Source organism: Siniperca chuatsi, linkage group LG18 (genome assembly GCF_020085105.1).
Source record: "Siniperca chuatsi isolate FFG_IHB_CAS linkage group LG18, ASM2008510v1, whole genome shotgun sequence".
NCBI classification, from domain to species: domain Eukaryota; kingdom Metazoa; phylum Chordata; class Actinopteri; order Centrarchiformes; family Sinipercidae; genus Siniperca; species Siniperca chuatsi.
In genome coordinates, this window is record NC_058059.1 from 4,562,107 (window position 1) to 4,586,677 (window position 24,571).

The window sequence follows — 24,571 nt, forward strand, 5'->3', positions numbered from 1 at the left end:
AACTGTAAACACACCACTGACATATTATTGCCTTTAAGTTGCAATGTGGGGAATGTTTTCTTATTTACTCATCCAGCAGATACGGAGAGTCGTCTTTGCGTCCACCTGACGAATGGAAGTCCAATATTCACTCTCTTTTAGCTCTGTTTTGGTCCACCAACTCCTGAAGAAAACATCTGGCCCTTTAGCTAATGGCTAACTGTGTCTGCTGTTTGGTGCTGAGCAGGTAGTGTACAGAGGGTTTATCAGAGCTTTTAGCTGAAAACAGCTGCCTGCTGCGTCTGAAAATGACACTGATGAGAGCGCTGAGACCAAAACAGTAAAGTAAAAACCAAAACAATGAGCTGGAAGATGCTAAAACGCTCTGTAGAGTCAAGTGACAATTCTCTGTGAGTTTGTCACTACAAGCGAAATCCTTTCACATTCATGTTGCCATGTGATCCATTGCTGATACAAAAACATTAATTATAGCTGCTTTAAAGGGTGAAAAGGAAGCTGGAGCAATGGTGGAGCCAAATGGTGGTCAGTAACCATGGCAACCCAAAATAAGGACTGTTTGGCCTTCAGCTTCACGCAGCGCAGACAAAGCTGAACAAGTCTCAACTAAATACTGGTTTCAGCCTGGCTCCACCGCTGTTCTGGAGGTGGATACACACAAGCCAAAGGAATTTTTCACAACCTGGCAACCTAAGCATTGTTAATCTGCCATTTTCAAAGAAGAGACATTTAGGTGACTATGTTCCAAACCATGTTTTTGATAAGTATTGTTACATATGAATTCATCCTAGCATTGAGAGAAACAGATTAGTTCACGAGGATAAATTCAACTAGGGTTGCCGGCAACGATTATTTTCATTATCTAATAATCTGCCAAGTATTTTTTTGATTAATCGATTAATCTATGAAATGTCAGATATTGTGAAAAAATGCCCATCAAAATTTCCCAGAGTCCAAAGCCACATCTTCAAAGTGCTTTTTATGTCTGACCAAATGCCTGAACCCCAAAAAAGATATTTAATTCACAATGATATATGACAAAAAAGAACAGAAATTCCTCACATTTTGAGAACCTGGAACCAGCTTCCAACCAGTTAACGCTTAACCATTTATCCAAGCACTGTTAAAATTTCAAAATGATTCAACACGAAGGCTATCGAATAACTAACCAACTACTTTTAAGGCTTCTTCTAAGTAACTATTGAATATTTGTTTGCTTGTTTGCTCATTTGTTTATTGTCGCTGTCCACTCATTTCATTTCTGTTTCTTTTGTTTTTTTAAATGTGTAACTATGTCCATATACCTCCTTGAGCGTTCGTCATGGAGTAAAGATTAGTCAAACTGAAATAAGTAAACAATTTATTTACAATTAATGTAAACCATTTGTTCCAATGTATAATTATTAGCATGTGGTACCGTAATTTATGGTAAAAGTCAAAGAGCTGAAACGTTTGAGTTGATTTTTCGATGAAGTCATCTTTCAAGCAAAAATGCCAAACTGGTTCCAGCTTCTCAGTTGTGATGATTGTATGCTTTTCTTTGTCATGCATAATAGTAAGCTGAATATCTCTGGGTTTTGGACTGTTGGTCAGACAAAACAAGCAATTTGAAGACCAACTTGTGGTTCGGGAAATTGTGATGTGCATTTGGACAAGCTGACACCTCTGGTGAACAAATAGGTTTATAAGGGATAGTTTGTGCAGTCAATATAATTTTCTGCCCTGGTGGGATCTGTTCTATTTTTTGTTTATGATGTTCTAATTTCTTATATTTGCTGACCAAACAATTAATCAATTAAGAAAATAATTGGTAGATTAATGAATAGTAAAAATAATCGTCAGTTGCGGCCCTGTTCATGTTTATTTGTTTACAATCTTGGTGCTGATGTCTCCCTTTCGTAACTGTCCACGGCAAAGTACCAAAGTACTGTCAGACCCATCCTGCTCTACTTCTCCACTTGTCTCTTCAACATGCTCTCTGTCACAAACTGCGTCAAACTCACATAACCAACACTGCTTCCCAAGATTATAGGTCTCCCCACACCCACCCGCTCAGAGCTCAATTGTAAGGCCATCACACACATTGCAAATACAATAGCAGAAGACATCACACACCCACTCAATTGCCACTTCGCTGTACTGCCCTCTAGGCACAGGTACAGGTCCCCGAGTTTCAGAAGGGCTCGCTTTGGCAAAAGCCTGATACCCACAGCCATAGCAGCCCTAAACAGGTAGCGTGTGTCTTCCCTGTGATGTAGAGTGCTGTGAAAAATGATTTCCCCTTGGGGACAATAAAGTCTAACTAACTAACTAACTGCACTGCCAAAGGTCAAATGTCAAAGATCATCCTCTACAACAAAACACAGACTGCTGCACAATATTGGCAAACAAATACTATTAATATCTTTATCAAGAAGTCAAAATAAAATATGAGCTAAGATTTAAAAAAAAAGTGTTTTTTCATCAAGCCTCCATTACTTCTTTGATAGCATTATGTCTAATGTGAGGCTTTGAATGACCCCTGGAGTCAGGGCATGGCCCCCGGGACATTAGAGGGTCATGATGGAAAGATAGAAGAGATATAATGTTAGTGTGGTGTAGAGGGGGGGGGGCGGTGGACCGTGGCCAATCATCGGCAAGCACAATAACTAAAGTAGAGACACAGAAGAGATTTCATCAAGCCAGTAACTCTCCACAGGCCTAAAATATGAGCATGTCTCAGAGGATGAGCGGAGATACAAAGCCGGATATGAAGAAAGAGGTGATCAACAGCAGCCAGGTGGTTTAGTCCATTTATTAATTGTATTCATTAGTCCGGGTCATTCCATAGATGCGTTAGCGGGTGGTACAGGCCATCATCAAGGTTTAGATTATAGCCTGAAACACCTTTTGTTTTAAATATGATATCGAAATCCAAGATCCTACAATAGCGGAGGCTGAGGAGGAACCGGATTTACGGGACGCATGAATTAAACAATCACCAACACTTCACGTCCACCCCCCACCCCCTTAATGTGCTCAAACGGAGGTGTGTGGAGGAGAAAGCGATTCGAGCCCGCAGCCGATGCCCGGAGAAAACAGCAGCCTGTGTGCAGGCAGCTGTGGACGACAGGAAGGTGGTACCCAAGTGTCGGTGTTTATTATCTGGGATCGGACTCCGGAGGCGCGTCGCTGAGGTATGGGCTGCGCTCCCAGTATCCACGTCTCTCAGAGCGGGGTGATCTACTGCCGAGACTCAGACGAATCCAACTCCCCCCACCAGACCACCACCATCTCTCAGGGCACCGCGGCCACGCTACACGGGCTCTTCATCAAGACCGATGCGGCCGAGACCATCCCCTCCGTCATCACCTACCAGAACCGGCACTCGCGCAACAACTCATACCGCGATCGCAAGGAGAACAGCGGTGGACACATCCGCATCGAGGCCGAGACGCAGACCAGCCACACCAGCGTCAAGGTACAGTACAGCTGGGCGCGTTTAAATGAACCCAACACGGTATTGGCACAGCCACAGCATCATCACCGGGTCGCGAGTGAAAATCACACGTGAGGAGGCCTTTAGGTTTGTTTGTTTGTTTGTTTATTTGTTTGTCACCGGAGGCCCAAGCCTTCTCGGGTGCTATAATTACAATTATGTAATGACTATAGTTCATTCAGCCTGCTCTCATTCACTGCCTTTATCAATCCCTCCCTGCAGCCAGCCATGTGTAATAGTGATGATAATTCAATGTAGCCTATAGCCTATAATATGGACAGGGGTTGTTTTAATAAAAGATCTTGTATATTACTGTGATCCTCACGTTGTTTCAAGATGTTTTTCAAAGATGCATGTAATAAATGACAGATGGGCTAACAGAATAAATAATTTATTAATAAAAATGCTATGCAGTTAGTCCTGGATCTCACTTGTTTTACTGTAAATAATGCCACAGATGCATGTTCACTTGTACTCTGGTAGGATTTTGCCTTTTTTTTCTCTCAAGAGGTCAAAAACAGGCAACACTTTACTTTAACCCCACATTTAGCATTTATAAGCACTATATTAATATTTAATACATGGTTTATTAGACACTGTAATGTAGTTGTAAGCAGATCTGAAGACACAGTGGCATGTCCAGACTTTTTTTGAATGGGGTTGCCCAAGTGGGGCACTGACTTATGCAGGGGTGGCATGAATTACATGCGCACACACACATTGGAATAACATCAATTTACTATCTACTTTAATTACTAACATTACATTATCTTACAGTTTCTTACATTCCAGTGTTTACAAATTTAAATAGACCTACCAATCACAACACAACCATGCAAATGTAGTACAAAGCTTCCATACCTCAAAAAGAAATTATACCTCCAAAAGTAGGCTACATATAAAAGAAAACAATGCGCATTCAAATATAAAGTCACAGTATAAAGTACCAACAAAATTAAAATAAATACACCTGTGTGGACAAAATATTGTTTTTACAAAATTGTGCAAAACCTCAAACCTACAATACAAATATCTTATAGAAAATGTGCTATAGTGCCACAAGTTGCCTCTTGCAACATAGCCCAAGATGAAATGAAAGTCCTGTTTACAGTTGGTTCAATCCAATGTCCTGCCTCTGACCAGGCAGATAGCCATTCATAGTTTAGGATAATGGGTTGGCACCTGGGGTGGCCAATCAGATTTCAGGCCACTCCCTGGACACGCCCCTGTGAAAACAGTGTTTATTAATGTACAATATTTGTCAACAATTACAACTTCTCCTATCAAGACATATTTTATATTATTACAACTTTGTTTTACTATATTGTCATTCGTTATCATGAGGAGTTGGTAAACACTTATGTCTGCTTACAACTACATTATAGTGTGTAATAAACCATGGGGGTGGGGGCGGGGGGCGGTTACAGTAAAGTGTTACAATTCAGTTCAATTCAATTTTATTGAATTTCATTTGTCCTATAGAGCAGGTCTAGACCGTACTCTTTATAATATTATTTACAGAGACCCAACAATTCCCACCATGAGCAAGCACTTGGCGACAGTGGCAAGGAAAAACTTCCTTTAAAGAGGCAGAAACTTCAAGCAGAACCAAACTCAGGGTGGGCGGCCATCTGCCGCTGCTGGTTGTGTTGAGCGAGAGAGAGAGAGCAGGAGGTAAAGAGCATACAGTAGCACAATGCAAATTCCACACAGAATTTTAAAATAATAATAATGTAATGGTAGTGGTAATATTAATATTAATAAAACAATAATAATGATAGGAATAGTAATAAGAATAAGAATAAATGTAGTAACAGTTGTTGAGCTGTAACATGGGGGCAGTAGGAGGCCCGCAATTAATCACTCTATAATAACTTCAGTTTATAATCAGAAAATTGCAGGTCATCCAGGTTTTTATGCCTTTAAGGCATGCTTGAAGTTTGGCTAACTGGTTAGTTTCATCTGGCTTGATCGAAGATATAATTGGGTATCATCCACGTAACAATGAAAGTTTAGGGAGTTTTTCCTAATAATATTGCCTAGAGGAAGCATATATAAGGTGAATAGAATCAAACTTTGTGGAACTCCGTGACTAACATTGGCGTGAATGGAGGATCCATCATTAACATGTACAAACTGAGATTGATCTGATAGATAGGATTCAAACCAGCTTAGTGCGGCTCCTTTAATGCCAATTAAATGTTCCAGTCTCTGTAATAGGATGCGATGGTCAATGGTGTCGAATGCAGCACTAAGATCTAACAAGACATGTATAGAGACAAGTCCATTGACTGATGCAATTAAAAGGTCATTTGTAATTTTCACCAGTGCTGTCTCTGTGCTATGATGCACTCTAAATCCTGACTGAAAATCCTCAAATAAACTATTGTTATGTTGAAAGTCAGACAACTGATTGGCGACTGCTTTCTCAAGGGTCTTAGAGAGGAAGGGAAGGTTAGATATAGGTCTATAGTTGGCTTAAACCCCTGGATCAGGAGTGGGCTTTTTAAGAAGAGGTTCAATTACAGCTACTTTAAAAGACTGTGAGACATAGCCTGTTAATAAAGACAGATTGATCATATCCAGTAGAGAAGTGCTAACTAAGGATAAAACTTCTTTAAGTAGCCTAGTTGGGATGGGGTCTAAGAGACAGGTTGATGGCTTAGATGAAGAAATCATTGAAGTTAGTTGAAGAAGGCCGATAGGAGTAAAGCAGTCTAGGTTTTACAGCTGTTGAGGTTTGCCTCAAAGCTAAAAGTTACCTGGGAGACACTGTCCGATTTAGCATGGGAAACGCTGTACATAATGGAAGGGATAATGTACAGCGAGCTGGTCATTATTCGGGGTGATTCTAGACCCTGCATCACCCTGTCAGGGTTAATTTCGCAATAATGGCCAGCTCCCTGTACATTATCCCGCTTATTACACGGATACTTACTAATGAAATCAATAATTTCACACCAAATATTGATTGAATTGATTTAAAAATGATTTTGAAACGTCTTTTTGCCACAGGACTTCTTTCTGCGGATTGATATGATTGGACTTGAAAGTCTATGATCAGAACTGCGTCCGAAGCAATGGTCTGTTCTTCAGAAATAACAGACTTTAGAATGCCGTAAATGATCATTCAGAATCGAGTATTCAACAAAGCCATGTAATAAAAGCTATTAACCTAATAAACTAAATGATTAAGCCATAAAGTTAAAAACAAGCTTGTTATTTAGTTAATAGCTCATTACATTCATCATGAGAGATACTGCATGTAAATAGCTTTTAATTTAAACAATTAATAAGCTATAAAACAAAAATCAAGTTGTTTGACCAAAAAAAGGTAGGTGCACTTCCTAGCTTTTTCAAGAACTTTAAACTGCATCTCCACGTCTTAGTCAGTGGATGAAGTTTGTGATGACAAATTAGCTATCTGCATGACAAAGAAAACTTTGAAAAAGCTTGTAAGTGGACCTTGAGTTAAGATTTTTTGCTTAGCAGTTTTCATTCAGAACCTCAGAATAAAGATCATTAACTTGTGGAGTTGTGTACATGTCTTGTCATGAGGGAGCATGTGAACAGATACTTCTTCATATTTATGATCAAGTCCCAGAGGATATAGCTGTGTTTTGTTAAGAAGTAGTATAGCAGATGATCATGTCGTCAGACCCTCAGAATAGATTAACCCATTCAGGCCTGGATGAGATTTGGACAATTTTACAAAATAAAATAGACACATTCTATTATTATGACCTTTTTTTGTTTTTTTAATATTGATTAATTTAATTTAATTTGATTTTGGTAAACTATACCTCTGGACCTTTTGGTTTTAAAAATGGTCATTATCGGTCCTAATATGGAAGAAAATTGGCACAATATGAGTCATTGGATTGAATGAAAAAATCTAGTCACCCTAAGGATACTTCAGCTGCCGAAATCATAGAACACGTTGCAACAGCTTAATAATATTTCGGTCCACCAATTTAATACCTTTTATAGATTTGTGTCATTAGTTTAGGGTGGCACAGATAGTGTGTGTGTTTGTGTGTGTGTGTGTGTGTGTAGACTGCTGGTTTGTCAGCTGTTCCTTCCCTAAGTTCCCCTCTATCTCTAAGGACTGAGAGAGGATCAATGATACCATTTATTATTTAAACCATCTGCCTTTCCCTGCAGGATCTTGATAATCTGCCATGGTGTTGATCATGCTCCTGTGTGTGTGTGGGTGTGTGTGTGTGTGTATGTTTATATACACAAGTCGGTTGTTTACCCCTCTGGTCAGTATGGCAGGGGTGTGAACAGTCACATGTGAAGGAGTTGATGCTGGTGGCCTGTACAGATATCCCCCCAGGGCCTCTTACACAGAATATAAAGACGAGAGCATGAATGAGCACTTTCTCAGCATCGTCGCAACCACCTCTAGACATACAGAAGTTCAGTTATCATCAACCACACAGGTTCTGTGTTTTGAAAGAGAAACTAACACCATACCAAGTTAATCCTAATTAACACAGTTCTTCTAACCTGATAATAGCTTTGCAGAAAGAGTCTTTATTGGCTTTTCTTTATTTGTTTATTTTTGCAAACAAACTCACATTATTGAGAAACGTAATATAATAATAACAGTATGCAGGACAAGTGACAAAATACAAGGCATCCCCCTATAGAAAATATGAAGTTGCAGGTCAGCAACAAAAAGCCTATGCAACAAGGATGACAGTCCTTGTTGCATAGCTCTACACATTACAATTACTGTATAACTGTATATCAAAGCTGAGTACGCAAAGCCCATATCCTTTGTGACATCTCAAGAGGCCAGAGCAGTACAGGCATCACTCCCTTACACATTTACATAATTATTCTCACCATACAGATTATTGATCTTGTTTACACACATCAGTGGTATCATGCACAACAATACCGTATGAACTGTACATGATGTAACTATTCCTTGTGCTGTTTGAGAGACCTCATGTAGATATAGTACATGCACGTCCACACTACACCAGCCAAATCTGAAAACTCATCTCTCTCTCATCGTTTCCGTCCTCACTAAGTTTTTCACACTAAAGAAGGAGTTCATTTCAAAAATGCTCTCCAGAGTCAATATATTTGAATATGTTTTCATGTGGACAGGGAAAAAAGATCTACAGCGTGTATCTCTTCTCACACATGGTTGTGGACTGTTAAGCTGTAATGTGAGGAAGATAAATTTCTGTTGCTTCTAACCCTTTCTGTGAGCATCATTTTAAATGTCAGTGTTTTGGTAAAACCACAATCCTGCCCAGAGGTGGGCGGGACCCAACCTCAGCCTAACAAGCACACCTGAAGAGGCCTAGCTCAGGCCATGCTCAGCCCTTTGATTGGTGGAGCATGCTTCAGAATCAGTCTCTTGGTTATTTCACATTCATTCGAGGACCTTTTTTAATCAATTATTGTTTTCATTTTGTCTTGTAGCTTCAAAATCACCTGTAACAGTCATCAAAGTAAAGAGAAGTGAAAAATAAACTAGCTGAATGGCTCTCATGCTTATGGTTATCATGCTTTAACTGGTGTGTCAGTACAGAGGCTTTTCACTAAAAACTACTTTCTTACAGTCGGTCTTACAGTTTGATTGACATCTCAGTGCAGCAACTGTTAAACTGGTCAACAATATGAACTATTGTTTTAGCATTTGAGTGTGAATGGAGATCTTTATGAAAACAACCTCAAAGCACTAATGTGAACGCACATCATTTTAAACAACATTTTCATATTCAGCCAGCTTAGTGTGGACGTAGTCTGAGCTTGGATGTAAGAGGGGGGGGGTGTGAGAGCAGGAATGTCATCCAGGCTGTGAAGTGGAAAATAGTTTGAATGTTGGACTGGGACAACTGTTTACATACAAAGAAGTTCCTGTAGGTGTGTGTTTACATGCATGTTATCTCCATGGAGCATAGTCTGAACTTTTATTATGCACAGTCATGTTTCCATGCTCTTTTTTGGTAGTTTTGAAATGTAGTACATAAGAATAATCAGTAGTGATAGTGGCACTTAAATGTTTGAGAAAAAGTGAGTTCTGCATCTCAAATTGTAGATTTGATTTTGAATATGGAAATCTAATAGAGTACATACTTAACTGTACATAAAGCCTTGATTGAAATTTCAGCCTCCTTGAGACTTAATTCAGATGCTGCAGGATTTCGGGGGAATTCCAAACCAGATTCATGCAACGCAGTTGGGGAATAACACCCAGTATCGAGTTGTATAAAAGAATACTGAAAGAGTATGGATACTCATTCAAAAAGGAGTTATAAGTGAGTGAGTGATCTCTCTTCACAATACTTTTTTTATTTTCCATGCCAGTGGGCAAAAGGAATACAATCAACAGGTCACCAATTAATCGCAGCTCAAACACACTCTGAGTCACAACTTTGGCCAAATTAGACTTTCCAGTCCACCTGATTTGCATGTCTTTGGACTAGAGCCGGACCGATACTGGATTTGTGGTGCTGACACCGATGGCATTATTTGAGAGTTTACATAAATGTTCATAAATCATGAATGTCTGTACCAAATTTTATGCCAATGGTTGTTGAGATATTTCAGTCTGGTTAAGTGTTGGACTGACCAACATTGTCATTTCTAGAGCCATGCTGCTAGCATGGCTAAAAATTAACATGTCAGTGGTGAACAAACTATGTGGTGGAGACATTGTTTCTAAATTACCACACAAACATTTCTTTGGCATGTCTGCACTGCAATTTCTTGGTGTTTATTGGCTCCATATACACAGATACTGATATATCGCCAATAAGCTAATATTGGTTGATATATCGTCCCAGCCAATTTATCAGTCTTGTTCTACTTTTGACTGTGGGAGTAACTGGGAGTAGAAAGTGAAAGAATAGGAGGACATTTGCACAAGAAGTTTGAACTATTTTCAACAGTGAATGTTAAAATATATAAAAAAAAGGGGATTTAATCAACTACTGTTACTATGCACAATAATGGCCTCTACAGTGTGCTGTAATTGGTAGCGTGAACGTCAAATCTAAAGGTTGCAGTCAAGAAGCCTGCTCACGTGACAAAGTTAATATATCAGTTGATAAGTGTGAGCTTATCATGACTTCATGCTGTGGAAAGAAGTCAAAAGGAAGATAACCGTAGCAGTGTACAGACTGAGGCTGACCTCAAGACCATCTAGGCACTCCAGAAGGCCATCTGCACTGCAGATAAGATGAGGACTTGTTGCAAGGTCTGTGATTCATGTAAACACAGAGGCCTGCTGTTAGCAATGATGAGTAATATAATACGATGACAGCCAAATACTTGGTATTTATCTGGCAATATACAAAATAAATCAAATAACATTTCACTGTGGTTCAGATACAGATGAAAGTCACATCATGCATAGGATCAGAAGATTAAGCCCTGCACTGAAGGCCACAATAACGTCACGTTGTATCATTTCTGATTGATAAACAGTCTGTTGAATTTCAAAGTAAGAACCACACACAAGATCAAGTCTAGATGAGAGATACACCCCTCTGTCACTTACTCAAAATGATTAGACATTGGCCTATAAGTGTAAACAAGACTTTCTGTTCTCCAGCCATAACGTAAACTTACTTGTCATCATTATAATCTAACATTATTGTAAACAGTGAAAACACCTTCAAAAGAATACATTAAACATACCGTAACTTTGTTAAGTTTAATGCATTCTGAAGAATAAACTGCTCTATTAAATGAGCAATGAAACGGTGGAGTAAGCCTTCACAATGAAAGCAGTGTTTAATCTGTATCATAACAATGTGTATACAGTATATGTCTGTTTACGTCTGTTTCTCATGCCAATAAAGCTCCTTTTGAATTGAAATGAAGTGAATATGCAATGACATGATGTACCTGGGCCCCAGTAAGTAAATAAGGGTTTATTTATATAGGACCTTTCAAAGTCTGTTACAAAGTGCTTCACAAAAACAAAGACAACAGCATTAGCTAAAATGACTCCAAGAGGAAGGGCGCTCCACAGCAAGAAAAGCTTTATAAAGTTAGAAATTAGTTGAAGATCTAAGTCAGAGGTTTTCAAATTGGAGGTGCGGGAGAGTTTAAATGGGGGTGCGGGGGGCGAGACGTGAGGCAAAGCTGCTGCTTGAGGTTAAAGGGGCAGTGTCATGTTGATGAAAAGAACAGGAAGTTAGATATTGTAGTTTGGTAGTGGCTGGGACACACAGCTTAGTCAAATCTGAACACAGAGATGAAACATATTTTTAGATTCAATTTGAGTTACATTTCCCAAGGATATTATTGTTATATTATATTATTATCTCTGATGTCCATTGCAAATTAACAGAGAAAAAGATGCTCCTTATAACTCCAGAACTTGCCTGATAATCATCTGGTTTTTAAAGTCTAATAGCTAATTCGGCATACTTTTAATAGTGCCAAAATGTAAACATAGGCTAAAACAACAGGGCTCGAGTTGTAGCCCACAGCTAAATGAATCCATGGCAACATTATACTTCCTGTTTACATCCTCCAAATTATAGGAACAGTGGTTCCAAAACTTAGACCATAATTATCCCCCAAACAGAAGCAAAACAAGTTGTCTGGATTTTGTCTGAGAGGGGGCCCACAAATCAAATCAAATGATCAAATAGGTTAGTATAGGGTCACAACTATGTAAAGTAGCCTGTCTGACCATACCATTTCTATATTGGGCCCCTGAAGTAGAGAATATCAAAGTGTCAGATTTGTTTGATAGAGATTTTTCCTCCTTTTTTTCTCCCCAATTTATAATGGCCAGCTTCCTTATATTATGGCCCTTGTTACTTGCAGTGCAGCAACAAAGACTTGATCCCTCACCGGCTTCCCACATGCAAACACAGCCAATTGTGTTCTGGCCCACGGTCTCTGCTGTGGAAGAGAAAAGTGTCACAATATTGGGAACACAAAACTGATAATGACAATAGTTTTATACATTTAATAAAGGGGCACTCCCCAATTTTACACATAAAGGTAAATTTACTAGTCATGTTTAGTACTCAGCCTGTGAAAACAGTTGTATGATGGCTTCTGTCAAGTCTGAGAAAATAACCCTGATTATGTCATAGCAACGTCATTAGGCTTATCTCAGCTTGGCCTTAGAAACTACAAATTTATAACAAAGTCTGTGTTACAAACTGAATATGTAGAGTTGTTAAAATGTGGCCGTTAGCCAAGCAGGAAGGGTCTCATGAAAGGATGCTATTAGTTGCATTATGGGAAATGTAGTGTCCAGTAATTTTGGAGTTTGAACGACACGAGAGACTAACAGTCAGGATGTCTTGGCCTCTGCTGCACATATTTTAACTTTTCCCCCCAACTTTAAAGAATTGCAAAACTAAATTGCTGAAATACCACTTTAATTGAGGGAATAATTATGATTTTCTACTTTCAAACACAGGATAGTTGATGTTAGGGCTGCAACAAACAATTATTTTCATTATCAATTAATCTGCAGATATTTTTTTTTATTAATAGACAAACACAGACATTTTGTCTGTAAAATATCAGAAAACAGTGAAAAATGTTTGTCAGTTTTCTAGAGCTCAAGGTGATATCAAGGAAAGAGCAGCAGATTTTCATAGTTGAGACCCTGGAACTGTCAAATGTTTGGCATTTTTGAAAAATAACAATTAAGAAATGATCTAAAATAAATATAAAGATAAATCTTTCAGTTGACTAATCAATTAATCATTTCAGCCATAGTTTACTTTTTTATCAGTAGGCCTGCCTCATCTATTATTGATGTTTTGCCATAACAATACAAGAAATCAATGTAAAAATATATTCAGACTTGCACTACCAATGTAGAGCGTATTGCCAGGCTTTATTATTGTATATATTTAGAGACTACAGTTTTAGTTTCAGTTCTAAGTTGGAACTTATCCCAAAATCACGTCTTTGCAGTACTTTATACCCTGTTTAGTTCCTCTTTCCTCTCTTTATTCTCTTCATCTCTTTCCTCCAACTTTATACAAACTCTCACATCTAACTTCTATCCACTTTCTCATCTCTCTTTGAATATTTCTTTTCTCCTGTCTGTCCTCAGCTCCCTGGTTGTCTGAATACTTATGTATCAAGCATACAAGCAAGCTTTCAGCCTTTCTCATTCTTCTCCACATCCATCCATCTTGCTTCCACGATTCATCTGAACTAGGCTCTTGTCTGTGTACTCTATCCTAAATCGTCCTTCACCTATTTCCCCTTCCTGTATTTCTATGAGGATTTTGTCACCTACTTTAAGAAGAGATGGCGTCCTATGACAACTTCACCCAACACTTCCTCCATCAGCTTCTAACTCCACTGATCTCTCTCCAAATGGTTCTCTCAGCTGTGAGCTGTTCCCATTTCTACCGCCTTCCTTCCTGTTCTGGTTCACATCTGGCTGTGTCGTCCTCAAGTACAACAGAATTACTCATTTTCTTTTGAAGCCAACCCTCAACCCCTCTGACATCTTTGGAGTCTGTGCTTCTTGTCATCACTGAAGCACTCAATAATGATTCAGTCCCCTCAGTCTTTTGCGTTAGAGTCTGAACCATTAGATGCTCACTGTCTTTCTTACTGACTTGGTGGATCTCTGGTTCAGCACTCCCTTGGGTCATCTCTGATTGACCTCATTTCTTTGCCCCGTTAGACCTCACCATGATCGCTGACAACATGAGAGTGATTCCTGCCAAGAATCTCTTTGTACTCAGAGACAAACAATTGTAATGTGAGGTCCACATGACTGACAACACAATCCCGCAAGTCTGCTATGGTCAACAAAGTACCATAAATAGACGTACTGTATCCTTTGGCTTCTTCAGCACTTTAAATTCCATACAGCCTCTCCTGTTCAGGGATATGTTTTCTATATTTTGCAGAGCAACCTAATAGAGGCCCCAAAAGTGTAATTTGTTCCTATAGCTCTTCTTCTAGAGCAACACAAAATGTTTAAATGAACAAGTCTTTCAATATAGGATATCACTGTAGAAAATCACAAAAAGAAAAGTGTTTTCTGATCTTACACTTCTATGGTTAAGGTTTGGTTAGGTTTAGGAACAAAAACAACTTGGCTTGGGTTAAAATACTTAGGTAAGGTTAGGAAAAGATCACCCATTTCAAAGTCTCATGTTTTTGTTGACCGAACCAACCACAACCCCCTCCCTCTGCGATGACAATGACTCACTACCTCCTTTGCTTCTGAAGAGTCATAATTCATACGGCTCTGTCACTTGAACGTAAACATACTGTATGTTGTTTAGTGGCATTTGCTGAAACAACTGACGCTAGCCTGTTCTATTTTCTTGGAAGGACAATCTCCAAATGGACATTTAGCCTAACTTCTGATCTTAAATAAAAATCTAGTTTACCTGTGATCAGGTGCTCCCAGTCACTTAACATTTCAGCTGCTTCACAGTATAAGAAGTAATTATCAATTGACTTTACTTGAGGATGGAGCACAATGCAAATTCCACATGGAATTTTAAAATAATAATAATAAAATGGTAGTGGTAATATTAATATTAATAAAATAATAATGATAGGAATTATAGTGATAGGAATACTAATGATAATAATAACAATGGTAGCAGCAGTTGTCGAGCAGGAACACAGGGGCAGCAGGTGGCCCACAATCACCTTGTAACATTTGAATCAGAATCTGATGACAGTAGTTGTTGTTGTTGTTGTTTGCTAATGTTGCCAGCACTGTCAATCAAACTTGATCTAACCACACCCACACAGCTCAGAAGAGGCAGATTAGGTTTTAGAGGATTAAACTCTCAATAAATAAGGATGGGCTTTTTTCCAACATCCAACTACACTCATTTTGCATCTACTCTTTAAATCTAAAAATGTGAATGCCCGACATAAGACAACATGGGACAATATGCTTGTCTGTATAGCCATAGTATGTGTGTTTTTGCGTGTGTGCTTTGCCTGCAAGTAAGGGTGTGTGGTTGTGTATGTTGAAAGGAGACAGGAAGTATGGAGGGATATTATTCTGTGCTTACTGGCAATTTTTTTATGTTTCAACAAATAATCATTCCTTTAAAATGGCATTGTGTTTTTGTGCCACACTACACACCCAAGAGGTAGACAAAAGAACATGAACACAGAAAAAAGGACTTTGAAGTAACTAAATCACCATCACTTTGGGTCATATTAGGTTACATGCCAGTTACCAATATTTCTAAACCTTACATAGCCTATACTGTTATCATGTTCTCAACACTGATGCTCACAAATACTGCACATTTTTTTTGTTATGTTGCTCTATTAGTTTGTTTTTGCCTAAAGCAATCTTAGATGCTTGTTACCCAAACTTAAGCTATTTCTTCAAGTGTAGCACCCAAAAGCTCTTGATGACGTTAGTGGTTGGTAGTGACTAGTTGAGACTAGTTGTGGGTTGAAGTATGTCCACCTTTAAGCCTAATTACCACTGACAAATAATACTGATGTGTGGTTGACTCACCAACTCCTGTCTACCTCACTACTTTCGTCAATCAGCGGCTTCTGAATGAGTGAGTAGAGTTTGTGCGTGGTGTGCATTATTATGGAGCTTGAGCCTCTTGTAGAATTACTGAAATCCCCCTCCCCTTTCTTTCTTTATCTCTCCTCTCTGTTTTTGTGGACACCTCATAGATATTTTTCTTCAGCTGGAAAGAGACCATAATCTGGAACACTGCCCTGTGGGTTATGAGTGTGTGTTTAGCAAAAACCACATATTCTAACAAAGACCTTTCAGCAAGAAGAATGTCTCACCAACACAGAATTTGCTCAAAAATAACTGGTTAATTCCCGGGCATGACACACAGGTAATGTGGTGTCCACTGTGATACAGTATGATATGGCACACCGCTGATTCATTGTGTGTTTGAAGTGTGGTGTAAGCATGTGACGCATGGGGTTAAGAAGCCTGCACACACACATATACAGCACAGAATGTGATGCTCCTGCAGTAGGATTATGCAAGTAAACCTGTGAGTTCAATCTGTGACTGGCTGCTAATACCTTCTAAAGATGTTTGCAGTGACAAGCTCCACTCTGGGCCACTAATACTGCATGTAAATATCCATGTCTACAGCGTAGGAGAGGCGATCACGAAATCTGTAGTAAAGAACCCAGATGTACAGATATTTGTTGTTTTCAGGAGGTTGTTGCTGTTTTACTCCAGACTTGTAAGAGGAAATACTTGTCTTGTTGCTCCCTGGACTCTTAAAGATGAAAGAGGGAGGTAAGAAAGAAGATTAAAGGGGGTGAAGTGACAGACAGGTCGTGCAAGAAAAAAGCAATATGCCAGTATGCTTCTGGACATCAATGGTAAAATGGTAAGAAGTGTTCACAGCTTTTGCGTGTGTTGTATTTCTTTGTGTGTTTGTGTTTTATGTGCTCGGTTTGTGACAGTGATTCACATAGTCTCATCTGTTGCCTGCAGGTTTCAGCTACAGAGGAATGTGTAGGACCTATGAGACTCACTCAAGAGCCAATTCAGGTAAGAGTACAATAGATTTTGTAACATCTGGAATCATGTTACTTTTGTCATGTTTGAGGGGCTTGATGTTCAAATGCAAGAAGCTGATTAGAAAATATTTGTTGTCTGTACAAAAACTTGGATTATGTTTGATAACTGCATTTGACCAGGCTGAGTTTCCGCCACACCTTTTCATGAATGTAGGGCTGCAGCTAACCATATATTTTCATTATCGATTCATCTGCAGTTTATTTGCATGATTAATCGATTAATTGTTTAGTCTCTGAAATGTCAAAAAAATTGTCAAATGCCCATCATAACCTCTCAAAGCCGAGGTGACATCTTCAGGTGTCTTGTTTTGTTCGTCCAAAAGTCCAAAAAACCCAAAATATTCAGTTCACAATGATATATGACAAAGAAAAGCAGCAAATGCTCTCATTTGAGAGGCTGGAATCAGAGAATATTTGGCATTGTTTCACAATTTCTGCTTGAAAAATTATTGAAACAATTGATTATCAAAATAGTTGCCGAATTGTTTTCTGTCAATCAACTAATTGTTTCAGCTCTACATGAATGATAATGATAATTTCAAATTATTATTTTAATAATAATTTTCAATGTTATTTTCTAGTTTTTGCCAATCTATATAATTTTTTTCAAATATCGTTACACTGGTTAGTATGTTACTATATGCTTTGTGTTCTTCAGTTCAATCGAAATGTAGTAATCCATACATAGTTACGGGAATAATACAATCTCTGACATCTGAATGAAAAAATTATTTAAACATTTTATCAATGCAGCTCTTCCCAGTGGTTTATACAGTACTTGTTTAAATACACTATGCCATTTAAACTAGGGAGCGATCACCAATAAGACTGTTTGTACTCTTGTGCTATGTTCGGGTCACATTGGGATTTTCTGCAAATATGAGCTTTCTGCTGGGAAAACCAGTCACATCAACTTCCTAGTGGCAACTGAGCTTTAAGTATATTGGAAATGGTTTTGCTAACCTAAACATTTTCCACCTCCTCTCTTGTATTGCAGGAGAATGTTTAGATACGCTAATGATACAATCTTAAAGGATAGGTTCACAGTTTTTCATGTCTGTCTTAAAACAATAGTCAGGTGCCCATATGAACATTGAAACAGGTTTTACTTGCTGTAATGATTCATCCTGTTCATACTGGCCATTAAGTGATCACTTCCTAATGTGATTCCAATGTAAGTGATGGGGGACAAAATCCAGTTCTTGTTCTTTGCAAAAAATGCACTCAAAAGTTTAACTGAAGCTAAATGAGGCTTCAACAACCTGATTTAATCAAATAAATAGGATATCTTCCAAAGCCACAGCCTTTTTAGTTCAAAATGTCCTCTTTTGTGAACTTATCTATTAAAGAATATCTCCCATAGCTTGTGTGCTTTGTGTTGATTTAAAATGCATAAATTATGACTAGATTTGGATCTTCCATTTCTTCTAGTAAAACTGGAATCAATCCTAAAATCCATATTACACTGTATGACCTATTTGCTGAGCATACTTTCATTCACTGTGTGTTCATGGCTTTGAGAGGATATTGTATTTGAGACCCCTTTGTCTGTACTCTGTGGTGTCAGTCCTGCTGGGATCTCATCTTGCCCGTCGAGAACTTGGGAATATTACAAGGTTGGGTAGGGCTGAGTCAGGGATTGCCTGTGCTCATCCTCTGGTTAGGGATTAGGCCATGTGCTAGTCAGATTTATCCTTATGTAATGAAGAAACTAAGAGTTCCTGGAGGTTACCGGCTGGTATGAGATGCAGGTAGCATTCCTCTGTTCTGGCAGTTCCTACCTCATTTATCAGCTACTTTATTAGGTGCTTGTTTATTGCTTTGATTTAATTTGCTTTGGTTTGAGCTTCGCTTGTTTTAGCGATCTCCAAGGGTTTCTGAGTTCAGCTCAGTTCCTACTCCAGTGCAGTGATGTGAGAGGCCTGGCATGCCGAACACTCATGTTCATGCCGAACTACAGTATCCTGCTCTATCCCTTCGCCCTCCTCCTCCTTATTCACCATGCCAAATAACATCACACCAGGAATCTGTGGTAGCGTGCAGGCAGGTGGACGGACCAGGGGCTTTATTAAAAAGCCTTCTAAGACCTCATCTCATGCCCCGTAAAACCCTTAAACTGCTCTCCCAAAGCAGCCCACTAAAGTACCTCCAGTCTTCTGCTTCACTCCTTCCACAAGAACGGAGAGATGAAAAGAGAGGGATAAAGTGCTCTGCAGAAGAGAGTTATATATAGTGCATTTTCCTTGACATTTACTGTTACTGGCTCACAGCCCTGGAGAGTTTCAACCTCTCCAGATACCTCCTGATTAGAGATTAAACTATGAGTCAATTAATTGATTAGGGTTAGGGTTAGGGTTAGGGTTAGGTCAAATTGGCAAAAAAAAATTAAGATTTTCAAAAATTATTAAATAGCATTTTTATACAGTATTTTTTAAAGGAAAAATGTCACAAATTCACTGGTTCCTGTTCTCACGTGTGAAAATGTGCTGGTTTTCTTCTATGATACAAAAATTGAATATCTTTGGGTTTTGGAGCCTGTTGACTGAACAAAAGAAACCATTTGAATAAGTCAGCTTCAACATTTTTCACAATTTTCTCACATTTTATAGACCAAACTATTAAAATAATCAGCAGATTAATCCAAGAAAAAAAGTAAAGATCTGTAGATGCAGCCTAGTCTGTTATTTTGGGTTATTGTGCTCATTTTCTAAAAGTACACAGTGTCTTAAAAATATTTCAGATACACTGCACAGCAGAGTAAATAAATGAAACCTTAAAAATATAGTCTCCATTCCTTCAAAGCATTCTGGCCGCCCAACAATGTCACATAGTCTGGGAGGGGGGTGTTAAAGGGTTAATAGCTTGATTTATATCTAAAGAGCTTTATAGACTGTACAGTACGGTACGTTATGTCTTACCTCATGTGGGCTTTTATAAAATGTTTGAGCTTGAAAGTCATTCTTGACCTTTTAGAAAATAATTTTAACTCAAGGTCTACTTGCTTTCTTATAGCTCTACAACTAACAATTATTTTCATTTTCGATGAATCTGAGGATTATCTTCTCGATTAGTCATTTGATTTCTTTAAAATGTCACAGTTAGTGAAAAATGCCCTTTACAACTTCCTAAAGCTCAAGTTAACACATTCAAACTGCTCATTTTATCCAATAAAGTCTAAAACCCAAAGGCATTTGGGTTTGTTTTTGTTTGTTTGCCTTAAACAATTAATCAGTTATCAAAATTGCTGCAGATGAATTTTCGGTCAATCATCTAATAGATTAATTGACTCTCATTTCAGCGCTACTCTAGAAAAAGCTAGGCTTTGAGTTAGGACTTTTTTTTTAAACTTTACATGGTTTTTTACATGCTTAGCAAAGCACACAAAATGTACACATTGCACATATTCTCAAGTGTGCATTGACGTGATAGTGAGCAGCTGTAATGAAAGAGTTTCCCCTCAGGGATCAATAAAGTATTTCTGATTTCTGGTTTCTGATAAAGAAAACTAATTATTAGGTATAAGGTAGTATGAAGGTATGTGTTGCATAACGGCATAAAAACTTAAATCCTGACACAGGATCTCAATGGCCCTCCATATACTAGCTGGTACGCTCCGACTCTGTTACTCTCCCACACAGATAAAGTGCTCAAAGCTAGTTAGCCCCATGACACCTCTCTGTGTTTGGGAATCTCCCAATGTTAGATGGCATCTGGCCTGGTTGTGCAAACATGGCGGATTAACCTCTGAACTCTGAAAATGTGAGTCAGCTCGCAGCAGCCGTCAGAGATAAGTCTGTGTTCCAGCTGAACACTAACTGTACAGTGTTTTCAACAAACCGTGAAGCCAATAAGAGACTGTGCTACAAGCTAATTTATGTATTTACTTTAAAGACGCTGTTACCAGGTAATTATGTACACATACATTGGTTTTTGTATCATTAACAGTGAGGTACATTCAAGGAAGTGTGTGTCGAAGACAGATATGATGGCGGTGTGATGGAGTGCAGCCGTGTGTATGAATGTGTTTGACTGTGTGTACATCAGACGGGGGTTATTAAGACCAACGGCGCCTCCTACCAGGCTCATCGTTGGTGACATTTTTGGGTGGCAGGTCAGAGATCTGTGCAGTCGGCATCGTCCCAGGGTCAACTGGGTACTGTGTGTGTGGAATTTCACATGTTAGCACCATGGTTACACAAAGCAGTGCCATGGTTACACAAGCCGGCATGGGATCAAAGACTGTGGACCTTTCACAGGCACTCACCAATACTAGCTCATTTTCTCCCTCTGTCCTCTTCTTCTTTTACATCGTCTTCTTCTGCCATTCTCACCTGTTCTTTTCCATATTTTCTTTATATCCTATCTCCATTTGTGGAGGACTGTGTGGATAGATGTCACACTATGAACTACTCTCTTCCTGATTTAAAACTATACAGTAAGTGTGGGGAGTCGTGACTTTAGGGCTCTTCTACTCTTTTCACCCTCTCACTCATTCTCTTTCCCCTCTCCCTCTGCTGCACCTCCATGCACTCCCTCTGTCACTCTATCCTTTGTTGTCCTGTAGAGGGAGTCAGGAGGTGATGCTGAGGCGAGGCAGAGCTGAGTACTGTTGGTTCTGGCTGCAACCCAGCTGCCTGTGTGTGTGTATATGTGTGTGTGCATGAGAGCATGTGTGTCTCTCCTGTATGTGTCTCTTACAGTGTTGTATTTCTTCACCACTGTACCAAAGGTGGCTGGTGTGTTTGTGGTCCAAACACAGTGTGGCATCAAAAGCACGAGTCCACCCTCAGCACGGTTCATGTCTATTTTGGGAGGACAGAATTGTCCCTACCAATATTTGAGCAAACTCGTTCTCATTATCTCTCTCTCGCTCTCTCTCTCAACCCAACCGGCAGCGGGGGATGGCCGCCCACCCTGTGTATGGATCTGCTCGAGGTTTCTGCCTCTTAAAGGAAGTTTTTCCTTGCCACTGTCGCCAAGTGCTTGCACATGGTGGGATGCGTTGGGTCTCTGTAAATAACATTATAAAGAGTACGGTCTAGACCTGCTCTATAGGAAAAGTGCAATGAGATAACTTCTGTTATGAATTGGCGCTATATAGAATATATTATTATTGAATAGATAATTCCAATGTGCCCTCCCAGATGCTACAGCAAATTATTGGCGCCCTGCCAGCGCTTTTCTGCCAGAGAAAAACACTATATGTACGCACACCCTTACGTTGTTGTTATTTAGCCTTTCTGAGGCTACTGCATGGTTAAATTCAGTGCTTAATTTGTAAATCAGGAGGTCCCGGAACACAGAGAGGGTGCTGTCCTGGCGGGTCGGGGGGAGAGAAAAAGTCACAGAACGCATTGGACAACGGCTAGGTGCTAGCTGTTAAAACTAAACAATACTGTCATCACAAACAACGCATTATTTATTTACATTTATTAATCAGAGCAATCACGGTAATCACTCAAAATCAGCAGGGGGAGGCGCGGAGAAACAGCTGTCCTCACTCTCTCTTTCGTTGACTGTCCCTTCACTTCCCTGTCGTTTCCCTTCTGTCTGTGGATTGCAGTTACAACGGGGGGGGGGGATGGAATCAGGGCAGAAAGTTCTCTTTACAACCATGAAAAGCAAGCAGGCTAAGAAACCAAACTAAGTGACGTGTTCTGTCTGTCTGTCCATTGACCTCCTCCGCTCAGTTTCAGTACTATGGACAGCACTGCACCTAAACACGCACCCCCTAATTTTGCCATTAGTAATTTCACCATTTCACAGCACAAACGCCCACTTGCTTAGCTGTGGGGCTTACAGTAATCATATGCCAAAATATTTAGACATCAAAAAGGGTAGGGAAGGGGGTTGGTTGTTGTGTCCCTACCAATGTTGAGACCAAACCTACGCCCTTCACTGGACCATAATGTTTACATAATGTGCTCTGTTTAACCCAGGTGTTTTATCCGTTCTTGTTTAAATACCCCCTATTCAGGGTTCTAGAGGGGGTGATGTCTATCCCAGCATGCAATTAGCAAAAGGCATAGAGGCACCCTGTGCAGGTTCCCAGTCTATCATGGGGGGGAAAGAAGATGGATGAATATGCTAACAATTATGGACAGTTCATAGTTTTCAAATCCCCTGAGTTGTGTGTGTCATGAGACTAGGGGAGGAAATCCCCAAATAATCAGAGAGAAGATGCAAACTCCATGGGGAAAGGAGCAGGGCAAATCCACCCTCTGCCTCCTCATGGCGAGAGGATTTGATGTCGTTTCGATACATAGAAAAAATTGAATGCATCTTGAGAGGTTCCACTGATAACTTCTATAAGAGATGGTGTTCTGTAATTGCTTATGTTGAGTCACTTATCTCCCTGTTTTTATTGTCAACAATTCCATCGGTTCCAGTGTGATAAGCATGAAATATTAAACCATTTTGCAACATTAATAATACCAATACATTTTTATGTATTGCTTTGTTTAGGGTTTTTTGCCCTTTATGCCCCTTTTGAATGTATTTATCAATCTTGTGAGGGTGGAGTCACCCAGTTGCTGTGTTTAATATGACCGTGATGGCGAGGGTAGGTGGGTTGAAAAAATGTTTCTGTACTATAAATATTGTTGCTGTCACTGAATATTCATGTTTCCAAAAAAAAATACTTCTTAAAAAAAGAAGAAGCAAGGCTAAGATTCATAAACAGGACTTTCTTGCTGTGAGACAACAAAGCTAACCACTTAGCCAGTGTGCCTCATGATACAACCCGTGATATCTATACTTCACTGGCACTTATTTTTCACAGTTTTTGATTGTCTCAAACATTATTTGTATTTATTATATACAATGTCTCCCTTTCTTCAAAGCAATCTGGCATCCCAACAGTGTAATGAATCCTTGAAAACATTGTGTCCAATTTCATTGCAAGGGTCTAATGATTAAAAATAGTCCACCCTCAACAGGGAGGTGGGTGTTTAAGAGTTAAATATCTCTGAGAGCTGCTGTCACACTGGAGTATTTTGCAATGAGCTCAGTCTAAATTTACATTTTCTATGTCTTAAAGAGGTTCAGCAGTTGCACCAGTTACAGTATTATTCAGGCCCATAAATGTCAGTAACCTTGGTGTCAGAAGTATGAAGTCTGGTTCTTGGATGTCTGCTGCTCTGGAGAATGTCCTGTCTGAGTAGTAAATGTAGCACAATGGCAAGGGCGTGAAATTTGATCCTAAAGTGAGCATGCTCCTTTTATTTGGTTTTTGTGGTTTTCTCAGGTTAAAAGCTTTTAAAAAGCACCCGTAGACAAATAAATAGGGAACAAAACATGTGTGTGGTCTTCTGACATCTGATCTAATCAGCTTGAACACACCATGGCAATCATCAAGAGTCATAAAATCAGTTTTCTGCAACATTCAGGAATATTTAGCACCTATTTGGCAGCCATTCAGGGGCCAAATTTGCAGCACCCCAATATCTATATCTTCTCATGACATATAAACCTACACCTCTGCCACATGCGTTGCTTTCATTGCAAAATGCACAATTGTTATGAATATTTCAACCTAGCTGCCTCACTATGTAGACCTACTAACAAAGATATTCC

General features: G+C 39.2%; 1 protein-coding gene across 3 annotated transcripts in view; it reads left to right on the forward strand.

Moving 5' to 3' along the window:
• Positions 1-24,571, forward strand: part of pde8b (phosphodiesterase 8B) — a 53,703-nt gene that overhangs the window by 3,609 nt on the left and 25,523 nt on the right. Inside the window, exons 1-2 of one of the 3 annotated variants that reach the window (XM_044174044.1) lie at positions 2,648-3,457; positions 16,911-16,967. In XM_044174044.1, coding sequence (XP_044029979.1) covers positions 3,176-3,457; positions 16,911-16,967 — 339 coding nt within the window. In that variant the 5' untranslated portion in view covers positions 2,648-3,175. Of the gene's footprint in view, positions 1-2,647; positions 3,458-16,413; positions 16,804-16,910; positions 16,968-24,571 lie in introns of those variants that run through there. The other 2 variants (XM_044174046.1, XM_044174045.1) reach the window with 2 other exon arrangements.